Source organism: Liolophura sinensis, chromosome 7 (genome assembly GCF_032854445.1).
Source record: "Liolophura sinensis isolate JHLJ2023 chromosome 7, CUHK_Ljap_v2, whole genome shotgun sequence".
In the NCBI taxonomy this organism is placed as follows: Eukaryota; Metazoa; Mollusca; class Polyplacophora; order Chitonida; family Chitonidae; genus Liolophura; species Liolophura sinensis.
In genome coordinates this window covers 21,680,444-21,693,244 of record NC_088301.1, presented here as the reverse complement: position 1 = coordinate 21,693,244, position 12,801 = coordinate 21,680,444, and the positions used below count along the sequence as shown (strand labels likewise).

Genomic DNA, 12,801 nt, shown 5'->3' with positions numbered 1-12,801 from the left:
GCGGAATTATATATGTACCTAGACAAAAGGTGTGTCCATACAGTAGGTTAATGTTCATAGTTAACTTTTTGAGTGTATTGGGCTAAATATGTCAGTACATATTCTCTCCTGTAACTGTTAAGGCTATTTCTACATGTATATCTATAACCATTAGAGCGAGGCCAAATCACAAAAACCGTACCAATGTCTTGATAGTATGACATGACTTTGTGGAGAATGTCTAAATATGACCTTTACGTGTAAATAAGGGAGGGTTGGCATATGCGCGTGCGTATCAGAGCAAGACCATATCACAAAACTGTCCCACAGTGTTGTAACATTACTTTGTGAACAATGTTTGAAAGTGACGTAGATAAAGAACTGATCTGATCACGGCTATTCAACCATGCTCATATTCCCCCAAATCGCCCCGGGCCTCGCAGACGAGCTGGGAGGGGATAGGCGAGCTGCGTCACTCAGGCATATGAGTATGTATCTATATTGATCTTTTTCACTCCTTTGATGTGTTTCGACCGCGCTTGGCCAGACGATGGGACATCAAATTAAAGCCGTGGTAAGTGTCTTCTTGACACAGCTATCATTGGGTAACCGTATTGAGACTCAGCTCCTCAAAGTCCTTTGAGGCAGGAAGCCCGTTAACAGTCCAATTCCAGTCTGACAAGCTACGGGAAATTCATTTTGTATGGAGCATTTTTTAACAATTCCAGATCAGAATTCGATCAACGTCTTACATTCCCATGAGGAAATTAGACCCTTCAAGATCATGGCATGCTTTTACCCGAGTATAAATACACAAAAACACAGCGATGAAGAAAAAAACACAGGGCACATTCAGGCTTATTTACAACTGTTGCATTTTATTTGCATTCCTTTTTTAAAATATTTAAAGCATTCGGATAAGCAAATACAACTCGGCTGTATGCACAGTATAATAATCTCATACCCAGTTTAGATTGCAAAATGACTTATTTTCGAAAAATAGCCTTAACAACTGACAACAAATGCATAACAGTAGACGATGTAGAAACAAACTGCAAGACTGCAGGAATTCAGCCTATATACAAAAATTTACAATTCCAGAAATTCTGAATTCTTGCAAGCCTTCTGAAAGTTAATAATCCAAGCTGAAAGCGTGCCACCGTTGATTATCGTAATGTATGTAGAGGCACGAATTATCGCTTTTGGCGCGTTTGGCACAGTTAACGCCATGGCACTTTCCATAAAGCTGTCTACCTTTGCAAACGATGACCATGGTAACATTACATGGAGGTAAAGCTTATGATTTTGTATCGGAACACATGAAAACATTACTACATCAGTAAGCGTTTCTTTTTTTCTTAAACTGTTGATGCCGAGCAAACTGCTGTAGAATATCATGAATATTTGCTTGAGGCTATTAGAACCGGTTATTGCACAAAACTACGAAGGCATTATGCGTAGTATATGCCTGTTAGAGGCCGCTGGGTCAGTACACTGTAACAACAACGCCCAACAGTGGGTAATCTCGTCAAAACAAACAATCACCAGAAGTCTAAAGTCGCTTCCGACTCATAAACTAGTCCGTTACTTTATCTATCAAAAACAAAACAGACACTTAACAATATAAATTAAACATATAAAAATCAATTGGTTTTAAATAATTGGTAAATTTCCTTTTTTGTGGTAAGAATAAGGGAAGATGGCCAGGTGTCCAATGGGCTCACTGTAATCGTGTACTTATCAGTTATTCTATTCCCTGTAAATTGTAATCTAGTATTGACTTCAATCACGTGATGGGGCTATGATTCATTCTCAGTACAGGTTTCTCGTTAAAAATCTCGTCATTTTTATTTATTGAGCACTAGCGTTATGTTCAATTCTTGTCAATGGTTTATCTGCCAAGAACTAGTTCTATCCACAGCTGGGTGACTATAGCTACCCTACATACCTCTACAGACCGCGCGTGCGCATGACGATCGTCACAGACCAGGCAGAGAGGCATCTGTCTGGATGACATCATCTTGACACTGTAACTCTTTTATGATTGGGTTGTGGTCCAGGGACCCTGTATCTCTAAATCATTACATTCAGCCCAGAGGCCACACTTTGTCCACTCGCACGTTCTCAAGCACACCAATGCAGATTCCATTACATCCCAGCACGTACACGGCACAATCACACAACGGACATCCGCATAATTAAAACAAGATAAGAACTAAAACAGAGCTTAAATCCAGCTGTCTGGGACGAGTCATCTGTCAAAATGGACCATCCAATATTCTAAAGATCACGTAGGTTGCTTAGAGCACTTATACAAATGTGAAATGCTGTTTGTAATCCACTGATATCTTAACACAGGCTTGCACTCACGTGTCTAACGGCAAGACAGCTAGTCAGTCTTACATTTCGGAAGTCCTACCTTCAGGAATGTATGTGGTATTTTGCATTAACATATTACTGAATTTTCCGGAGTCAGCCTGGTTCACTGCCATGGCGCAACTCGCCGGAGCCGGCATGCTGTTCATGTTGTTGTTGTATATAGGATTTGGCGGCAACGCCACCTGATTTGGGGCCGTCACGTGGCCTGGTCGGTGGAAGTGTTCTCCAGAGCTATGTGACCCTGAACTGTTTGACTGGTGGCTGGCAACTGAGCCTGGTGGCGATACTTTGGCTTGTAAGTAGGGGTTTACACTGTTATACTGCGGCGGAGGTCTATAATTATTAGAATAGGTCGGCATTGGTGCCATTGGCATTGGGTGTCCAAATGTCTGCAAGGGTATGGGTTGCATATAGGGCGCCGGTGCCGGAGGGGGTGGGCGAGGCTGATAATGCATGGGGTCCGAGTTGTTGCTGACAGCGGTGAGGCCCGTTGTTGCCGTATTGTTGCCTGTGCTGGGACCAGAGCAACTGTGGCGACTGGGCTGACTGTGTGAACTGTGTTGAGTACTGCTAGAGTGCCCGGAGTGACTTTGGGACAGGCAAGTGCTCCAGTGAGGGTTAGGTACCATGGCTTCACCTTTCCACGTTCTCAGTTTGTTGTGCACTTCAGTGAAAGTGGGTCTCCGCGTGGGTATTTCATGCCAGCAGTCCACCATCAGGGCGTAGACTCTGCCAGGACAATCCTCTGGACACGGCAAAATCTGACGGTTCTTCACCATTTCGATCACTTCCTGGTTTGAATACCCGAAATAAGGCTGTACTCCGTAGCTAAATATCTCCCAGAGAAGAACCCCGAAAGACCACACGTCGCTTTCCGTTGTGAATTTGGCGTAGAGGATTCCCTCTGGGGACATCCATCGTACTGGTATCAAGGACTTGTTTTGAGCACGGTAATAGTCAGATGAATAGAGGTCTTTAGAAATACCAAAGTTGGATATCTTTACAGTCAAGTTATCCCCTACTAGAATGTTGCGTGCGGCTAGATCGCGGTGAATGTAGCGTTGGCAGGAGAGGTACTCCATGCCGGCGGCCACGTGGGTACTGATATGAAGCATTTCCGTGTACTCCAGCACACGCTGATGTCCTTCGTCGTCACTAACAGACAGGTCCGAATGAGGAGAGTAGCGGTTGAGAAACTCGTGCAGGTCGCCGTGGGGCAGATACTCGAACAACATGCACATAGGCTGTTGCTTCATGCACACGCCCAGTAGGCAAACCACGCTGGGATGACGCAACTCCGTCATGAGGTCCACCTCGCGACGAAAGTCGTTCTGGACTTTTGGAGAGGACGTCTCCTTCAGCGTCTTAATGGTGACTCGAACTGGAGCGTTGCCTGGCTGAAGCCCCAGGGCCTCCCCTCTGTACACCTTCCCGTAAGTACCTTCACCCAGCTCCTGTACGAAACGGATTTGCTGCAGAGGTATCTCCTTAATCCTGGATCCTGATTTTCCCGTCAGCGGGCTGAGCTCCATCTGCTGGTCTGGGTGATGTGGAAGGTTCTGAGCCTTTTTGTTGTTCTTCCGGCGGCAAAAACAGCATAGTGCCGCAATGAGGATCAAATACACAAGAGGCACTGTGATGCCCGGCACGAGAATATAGACCAAACGGTTGATATCGCTATTTCCTGCAGGCGTGGGATCTTCTACAAAATAGAAATCAAGAGTGTTTATATGGCGCTTTTATCGTCAAAGATATGTTGTGAAAGTCACCAGTAAATATGAAAATGTAGAAATTCATACGTTGTTAAGTTTAGCGGCTAAAATCACTTACACCTACTTTATTTGTCCTGAAATTTTGCCCATGACTAAGTAACTCATTTTGCCTGATCCTGAGAAGATGCACATTTTGGGACAAAGTTTTTCAGGCAAACAATTTTCAATATGAATAACCATAAATTGACACATATGAACTTCAACTGTTTCTTATGAAGAACGGGAACTTTGTAGAGTAGTACTAAACAAGTGGACTAAAAAAATTTGGCTCAAACACAACTGAAGTCATAAAGGTGAATGCAGCCAATCTATTTGCCACCGTCAATGTAACAATAGTTCCCGAGAGTGGTCCAGACAGACACAAGCTGCCAACCCGGGTTAATTCAGGGGGACTTACTGCCGCGTGGGGAAGCACGAGGTACCCAGACAAATTAATCCTGTCTGCTGCTCTTCTTTTTTTCACAGTGGATATCCCTGGAATTAGTCTTAGGTTGATTTTTAATAAGGTATGGCTATATACTGTACAGTCTAGCGTCAGCTATGTGCATTTATCCCGCTTAACTGGATTAGTCTATAAGAGCTGGGCTTAAGTTTGTCCTAGTTGCACACCACCAGAACCTTGGCCTGTGCACCACTGATCATCAGCAGATACAGTACTTACCACAAACTGGAATGTTGCACAGTTCTTTCTGTACATCCTTATTGGTAGTGAAACACCAAGGTCCCTCTTCTACATTTCCAGGATTGCGACAGTAATTGTGACCTTGAAAACCAGAACAATGAAATCGATGAATTCAAAGAATATACCAAGGAACATCCACACTTTGACAGAGACAGTATACTTGTCTGTGACTGCTTTACGTTATCAAATTAGGATCACTAATCCATTGGTGGTTTTGCTGTGAAGGCAATGTGTATGCTACCATGTAATGCTTTTTGGACCAAAATGAACTCACACTGTCATGAACATAAACACCTTCACTTGGTTTGATACAACACAAACCAATCTCTTCACCTTTGATCATATCTGCTTTAAAGTCTTATCTGAATGACTTTTTCAAATGTACAAAAGAACGGTCACACGGTTCATAAAATACATAAAAATTAATACATATACATTCTTGGCCGACAAATTTCTCATAACAATGATGTTCATGAACATAACAGGTTTTACTGAATCTGATTAAAACACCTTATTACACTTTAAACCTGGCTTCTTCTCCTTTAATTAAGATACAGATTAAGTATTTGCTTACCAACTAAGGCTCTGTAGGCTGCCGACTGCTTAAACAGCTCAGCAGGTAAGTTTTTAGTCCATGGCTGACAGAGATAACCAGACTTGGTTCTGTTCACTGTTCCCTTGTAATGTTCACCTGTGCCATTGTAGCAGTTTTTCATTTGTTTTCCACCTGCGAATAAACAAAATCATGACCACAATTAACAGAGGATGAGAAATATTCTAAAGCAACACAAAAATTTTAATTTTGAATCACAGGCGAAACTTTTTTGACTTTTGCCACAGGCTCACAACTTCACAAAGATTAATAGAAGAGTCTTAAAACATTTCCTTACCTGTATCCTGACCTGGGCTGTAGCGTGCACCGCCACCAGAACTACCAGAATATCCCCCTCTTGGAACCCCTGGTATCCCCAGGCGTATACAGTTCTGAGCGGCCACAGTGCCAGGCTCTGGAAGCTCTGCACAGTTTGGTAAGACAAGCTGATTCACTGCAAAGCAAGAATATATTTATCAATAAGAACTGAAATGGGATGCACTCTTGTGAGTATACCGCACTTTTATTTAAAATAAAATACAACTTTGAAGCTAAGTTCAAGCTAATGCGGCAAGTATTAAAACACTGTGAAACCTTTTTCACCTCCTACTACAGCTAACATCAGCAGACAATAAACTTTTCTCCAAAATGTACATATTAGAAAAACTTTATACTGAATAAAGGCCATAATATACTAATTTTGTTGCTGAAAGTAGATGTCATCTTAATTTGGAAATAAACTAAAGAAAATACTTTTCTAAGATCAACAGAACGCTCAGAATTGGATCAAGTGAGTAACTCAGACATGGTTGAAATATTCCCTTACCAATCAGTGGGTATTCCCTAGCCCTGATGTAATCCTCCCTGCATATCTTGTTCTCCAAAAACTCACACTCCTCCTTGCATATCTTTCTGGGTCTCTGTTGCTCACCCTGGTCATCACACAGAGGGAAGGCATGGTAACAAAGGGAGGGAATTGCATATTCATGGCAGCTCTTGGACAACTTGCTCATTATCGTGAACGCAGCTGAAAAACGAAGAAAAAAACCCTTAAATCTTAATGTCATCCAAACTGCCACATAAGCATTCATAACACACTCCATATTAGATTATAATATCTCTCAAAAATGGAGTTTATTAATATACCTGTTCAGGACTGGTAAATGAGGAGATGGGGAAAAGTTTATACCGAAGTAAATAGGTAAAAGTCACGGGGGAATTTAAGCTTTCACATTTTCACATTACCCTCCCTTCTGAACTGTTAGAATCCAATTGATTCTCTACTTCCATGCGAACTACACGTTTGCTTTTTTCTTTCACAATTTATTAGTGTACCGTGTAAGTTGTTGTTGTTGATCTGGATGAATGCTGCCAACGCATGACAGATGGGCAGGGTAAATGCCTAGAGAATAAGCTAATAGGCACGCCATTGGCTGTCAGAGAGGGGTGATCCCTAGCACATCCTTATGAAGGCCTAATCAAGTTACCCAGCAGAGGCTATCATCAGCGGATCTTGGTGAAATACATGAGACAAATTTCGATTCCATAACTGGTGGAAAATCAATCCAATTATTATTCATATGACATTTCTGTAAAAAGTCTCAAGGTATTTGTGAATGTGCTTTACAGGAGTGTGTGAAAGAGAAGCCGATGATCAGTGTGTACCACTGGGAAGGGTCTCTTGGGGTAATTAAGAACAACTGTACTCTGCAATCAGCATCAGGCTAGATCTACCCAAAAAAAATGACAGGATAATTTCTACTTGCGGATTTTCACATTAGAGTATTATAAAGGGTTGATTACATCCAGAACTGAATCTGATTTTCGCTCCCATCCGTTATCCCTAGTCTGCATCAATGTACAATCTATGTGAGAAACATCCACTTGTAGTCGCACGCGGCCATAACAATGGATATGTCATTAACATGGAGGTATTTATGCTGAAAATTAGGTAGAATCTTGAAAACTCGATACAGTGGGTACCAAGTACCCCTATCTACCATCTCATTCTGTCGCTGTCGGTATTTAAAAAAGCATTTTAATAATACCTATCCTCGAAGTAGTGTTTACAGATTTCCAAATATACCAATGGCCAAGTCTGAGTTCCAACTTACCAATAAAACGCTGTTCATTGCTGTTTTGCATAGTTCTGGACGTGACAAATATGCTCTTATTACCGACAAATTTGGAACATGTCGCTCCTCTGTATGGTTGACAAAAGCCAGCGCTGTTGTACCCCGGTGTCCTACGACTGCAACAACAACACACAACAAACCTCTTTTTAATCTCCACTACAACTATCTGCTATCAAATAAGTGTCCAGATACTTAGGGGTCACTCATTATCACAGAAAACGGAGCAAACGATGTCATTATCATATGTATGATCCATTGTCTACGAAATGCTACATAATTCCAGAAAGCCAAAACCACATCAAAAGACTGTCAAGAAAAACTGAAGAGATGAAATTCAAATCATACGGCAAAATGTGATTGCAGAAGCATGCCTCGCCCGTTCAACTGTAATTGACGCCACTGAAGTTTTGACAAGTAAGTGAAGTGAATGAATATTCAGGAAATTAGATCATAAGATCACCATATATATGTTGTTTTTTTTTCCTGAACATTTCTAACTTAGAAATGACATATTCATTTAGCAAGAAGCAATTCCACAAACTAGACAAATCACACCCCATAGATGTGCCCATCATTGAGATCTGTAATTGAAGTGGTATATATTGCATGCCTACAATATGAACCTGTATAATATGCCTGAGAGAGAATTGACGGAAGAAGTTGTACAAGTGTTAGGGCACAAGCATCATCATCAAGTAGCACAAACTGTGTTGATTATCAGGCCCTATTGACATATATGAGGGTGGAATAATTACAAATCTGTCAAGACACTGACATGAGAAATCTGCACCAGTGCTGTGATGAGACTGCACTAGGCATCGTTCTGCAGTCAGGGGCCATCATCTCAACATCCTGCTGTCAGTTTTTGTCCCCCACTCTGGTACCCGCCCACAACTGACAATTTGCGAGGCCTGCACCCTAAGCCCTGCCAATAATTGACTGTGTATAAGCTGGGTGTCACATTCAATCAGGAAGTGTGAGTGCATGCAGTTAGCAGCAGGTTACGATTCAGCTGCTTTTCTTGCAGCCGGATTTATCGCCTTTCCCGCAGTACTAAGTCCGTGCAGCATTAAACAACTGCACTGGTCTTCAGCACAGTGGCAAATGTCAGGACCTTGCCAATTAGACCGCCAGCACTGGACACACAACACCCTTCTCAGAAGCCTCTATTTAATGATGCGGGAATAAATTTCTCCCAACAGAGTATTCAATAAAGATTTGCAATTATGATACAACCGGAAAATTACGCCATTGAAAAAGTGCCATTTCGAAAAGGGATGCTAGCAACCCTGGCAAATAAATGTCTTGACTGATCACATAATAACCTCGCCTTTATCGCCCTTAGGGGAGATGGGCAACTATGGTAAAAACAACCCTGAGAAATTGTAATCAGTTAAAAGAGAAGGGAAAAAAAAATAAAGAGAAAAACAGCCTGGCTATTTGTCATGTCTCCTACACTTCAACCACGGCATTTCACATCAAAGGACTGTCCAGTAAAATTGGAGAGATGAAATTCAAATCATATGGCAGAATGCGATTGCAGAAGGATGCCTCGCCAGTTCACCTGTAATTGGTGCCATTGAAGTTCTGAGAAATAAGTGAATTGAGTTTATATCCAGGAAATTGTAATACCTCTGGCTCTGGTCTATTAACAACGAGAGAGTGGAGGGGAAATGACATAGCTTTATGAAGGAATAAAGGACTGCTGAAAAAGAGGAGCAGAGAAAAGGAGAACTGACAGGCCTTGCTTGCTACAGAACACAAGGTTCATGTACGACAGCTACATCAATATGATCTGACAAAATAACAAAAACACCATCAAGAGGTACTGAATGGTCAACCAGTGTATAAGCTCTGGTAGTTTACATGTACTTCTGGTGTCTTTTAATTTGTCATGTTCATTATTGTTTATGCACTGCGGCTGAGGTCCTTCAATCCAGCTAGATTAATTAACGCACAGAGAATTGATTCACCAGGATAGATTATACAACATTATATTCAAGGGTTCAAGTCGCGGTCAAGCTACCCTTCCCTCTTTGTTAGAGTATACCATGAAGCAACGGTCTTTCTGTCTGTTACACAATCTGATATCTAAAACTCATTGATTTTGCTGATAACAAACCAGCACTCCACTGCACCTGGAGAAGCTGTTATTAACAAAAGCTGCAGGAAGATCACAAAGGTGCAAAATACAACACCTACAAGTCAAGATCACTAATTCATGCTCACCACCATTGTGGAATTGTCTCTTTCATCCTCAAAGCACAATAAATCTTAACAAAAATTTATCAGAAAATGTTATACTAGTGGTGATGCTCGGGAACTCAGGAATATACAAGTTTGACAGGTTTCACTTCATGATTCACATGTTTGGGAAAAACCATCAGCTGTAATCTATCTAGCAATATGCCAACAGTATCCCAGGTATCATGAACATGCAAGCTAACACTCAAGCTGGTTTCCCTGCGACCAAACACTGCACAAAGACGGCCGAAGCAACTGAGACATGCCAAGAGACATTCTTTCTCAAGGGAGCATTAAATGAGGTGCTTAATGCTGTCAGAGAATTAGCCGCTGGCCAAAAACCTTGCACATAAGTGTACACTTAATCACCTGGTGCTTCAGCTGCTATTACAGTGACTGACACATAGGGAATTTAGCACAGCCAGATAGTATGCCATACATGCAGCCTGAAAAAACACCATGTAGGAAGCCAGAGAGAACACCATTCAGGCAACCCAAGAAAACACCATGGATGAAGCCTGAGAGAACAACATACAGGCAACCCAAGAAAACATCATGTCGGAAGCCTGAGAGAACACCATGCACTCTGCACAGCAGAAAATCACACAGGCAACCAAAGAGAGCACCATAAAGGATGCCTGTGAGAACACTATGCACTCCGCACAGCAGAAAATCACACAGGCAACCAAAGAGAACACCACAAAGGATGCCTGTGAGAACACCATACATACAGATAGCAGCCTGAGAAAACACAATACATGAGGCCTGACCAAATACCATACAGGCTGCCTAAGAAAAAAGATGTCTGACAGAACACCATGCCACCAGTTTGAGAGCCGGCAATCTGCCTTGTCCAACTCACGCCATTTGAATACAGGCTTGGCACAGAGCAAAACTTTCTTTTCAATTTATATTGACCCATGCATGACACAGTACTTTCTGACAAGGCAGCCTGAATCAAATTGCATCCTTAGCATTGCTTTTTTCATTCCAGAAAAACACAGAATGCTAAATGATACCCAACGAAATTTACCTCATTTCTCATTTTTAAGGGCAGAGGCAAGCACGCACACATGACAGAAATCATTTTACAATTTGCTATGAATCAACAGGGCCCAGTATAAATATTCAGCGGCATTCCTCTACATGTGCCAAGAAGACAAACAAAATGGGCTTATTTTGTGGCAGATACTATACCCACCATGACGGAAAAAGCAGTAATTCAATGGCAAAACAGGGCTATTCACAATCTGAACGTACCTCCAACAACAGAACAGGGAGAAAAGCTAACCTCTCTTCCTTCATGCCCGCACTCCCCACACCGCCCGAAAAAAAAAAAAAAAAATTACAAAAAAAGTGCAATGGCTTAGACTTACTCATCATTATCGCTGGTTCTTGAATAATGATCAGACCCGGGCAATCCTTTCGGGAATGGATCAATGGCTAGCGTTCTTTCCGCATTAGGGTTTGGTTCTGAAAGAAACAAGAGACGCTAATGATTATGTGAGTTTATCTTCCGCAAGATTTTTCTCTCATCCTGCTGGCAAAGAGCGGCAAATAACTCCTCCAAATGTTATAATCCCTGAAGAGATTGTCTGAACACACCTCCTCAGCTTAGCTGGAGTTGATCACAATTATATTAGAACAGGAGGAGAGATTAAATCTGATTTGGTCTGTGGACTTCTGCGGTATTGGACTTTTGTCTTCGAGCAACCATTAGTGGTATCAATCACTAACAGCTCCTAATCGCTGTGATTTCCCACAATTTCCAAACAGCAGTGGCAGGGAGAAGAAAAGGCAAATTTCAGTGCAATCAAGACTAATATCCGAGTGCAATTCTGACAGAAAATTCTCACTTACAAGGGAGTACCTAGAATGATCTGTGTGTAGTCATTGTTTCTCTGAGTCAGGACACATGCAGTTAAAGCTTGATCAAGAAAATTGCAATTTTTAAACTGCAATCAAGTTCCTCATGGAAGTCCAAACTCCAATCATTGGACATGAAATGAGCGCTATTTTTCAACGTAAAAGAGCTTTACTTTTTCAACATTCTTTCCCATTATTGGAAAGTTTTGTTTCAGAGTTAATGTCTTTTTTGCTTTTTATTATAGTTGTATGTGTTTGGAAGACGAACATAATGATCTAATGCATCAACAGAATTGCATGTCTGTTTTCCGCAACAGCAAGCATAAACTGAGTGAGCCAATCTGCAATAACCATTCAAACCAAGCAACAGTGGTCCAAATTGGCAAAAAAAAAACATAAAATCAAATAAAAAAAATTCTGATGTGATGGAAACTTTAAAATGCATTTCAGTTGGTTGGCTATCCTGCCAAATTGCCTTCTGGAAAACTTATCTATGGACATCCTTTCTCATCTCATTAAATAATTCAACCTAAAACCAAATACCCATGCACATCTACATGTCATAATAAGGACTTTGTCAGAAGATGTCAGCACATAATTCAAAGTTCTGTTATACATGTACTGCTGCAAAAGGTCTTTGTTAAACTTTAAATCAATCAAAAACTGCTAGTGTTTTACCTGAAGTGTAGCTTTTTGGCTTGACTCTGATTGACTCATTCACCTTATACGCCACTTAAGAGATTTTTGCGAAGTGTTCAGTTTGATGAATTTCTCATGAGAAAAACTTTGCGCACTTCTTAAACAGCATTTCTTGCTGGCCAATCTTTAGGTCAAATACAATAATTGTGCAAACTGTGAAATTAAATGAACCCTGGAGATATCTACTTACCATTTCTGACAATCAGCTCTCCTGTAGACGTAGCCTGACCAAAGCGATTGTAACCCATACATGTGTAATTACCAGAGTCTTCAGGCCTCAAACTTCCAATAGAAATTCTGAAAAGAAAAGAGATTTTGTGAACGGAGATTTTATGAAAAAATATGCAAATATATACTCTTCGTCTATCCCTTGCAACCAACCTCTGAAATGCGTCCATAAATATTCATGCTAATTAAAAACTCTTTGTACAGAACATCAAAGAGAAAGATTTG

At 41.3% G+C, this 12,801-nt stretch overlaps 1 protein-coding gene across 3 annotated transcripts in view; it reads right to left on the bottom strand.

Moving 5' to 3' along the window:
* Positions 1 to 851: 851 nt before the first annotated feature.
* Positions 852 to 12,801, bottom strand: part of LOC135471826 (inactive tyrosine-protein kinase transmembrane receptor ROR1-like) — an 87,380-nt gene continuing 75,430 nt past the window's right edge. For all 3 annotated transcript variants that reach the window (XM_064751195.1, XM_064751194.1, XM_064751196.1), the window contains exons 6-13: positions 12,539 to 12,645; positions 11,160 to 11,256; positions 7,519 to 7,655; positions 6,231 to 6,431; positions 5,703 to 5,858; positions 5,387 to 5,539; positions 4,792 to 4,893; positions 852 to 4,060 (exon numbers count right to left, since the gene is read on the bottom strand). In XM_064751195.1, coding sequence (XP_064607265.1) covers positions 2,379 to 4,060; positions 4,792 to 4,893; positions 5,387 to 5,539; positions 5,703 to 5,858; positions 6,231 to 6,431; positions 7,519 to 7,655; positions 11,160 to 11,256; positions 12,539 to 12,645 — 2,635 coding nt within the window. In that variant the 3' untranslated portion in view covers positions 852 to 2,378. The remainder of the gene's footprint in view (positions 4,061 to 4,791; positions 4,894 to 5,386; positions 5,540 to 5,702; positions 5,859 to 6,230; positions 6,432 to 7,518; positions 7,656 to 11,159; positions 11,257 to 12,538; positions 12,646 to 12,801) is intronic.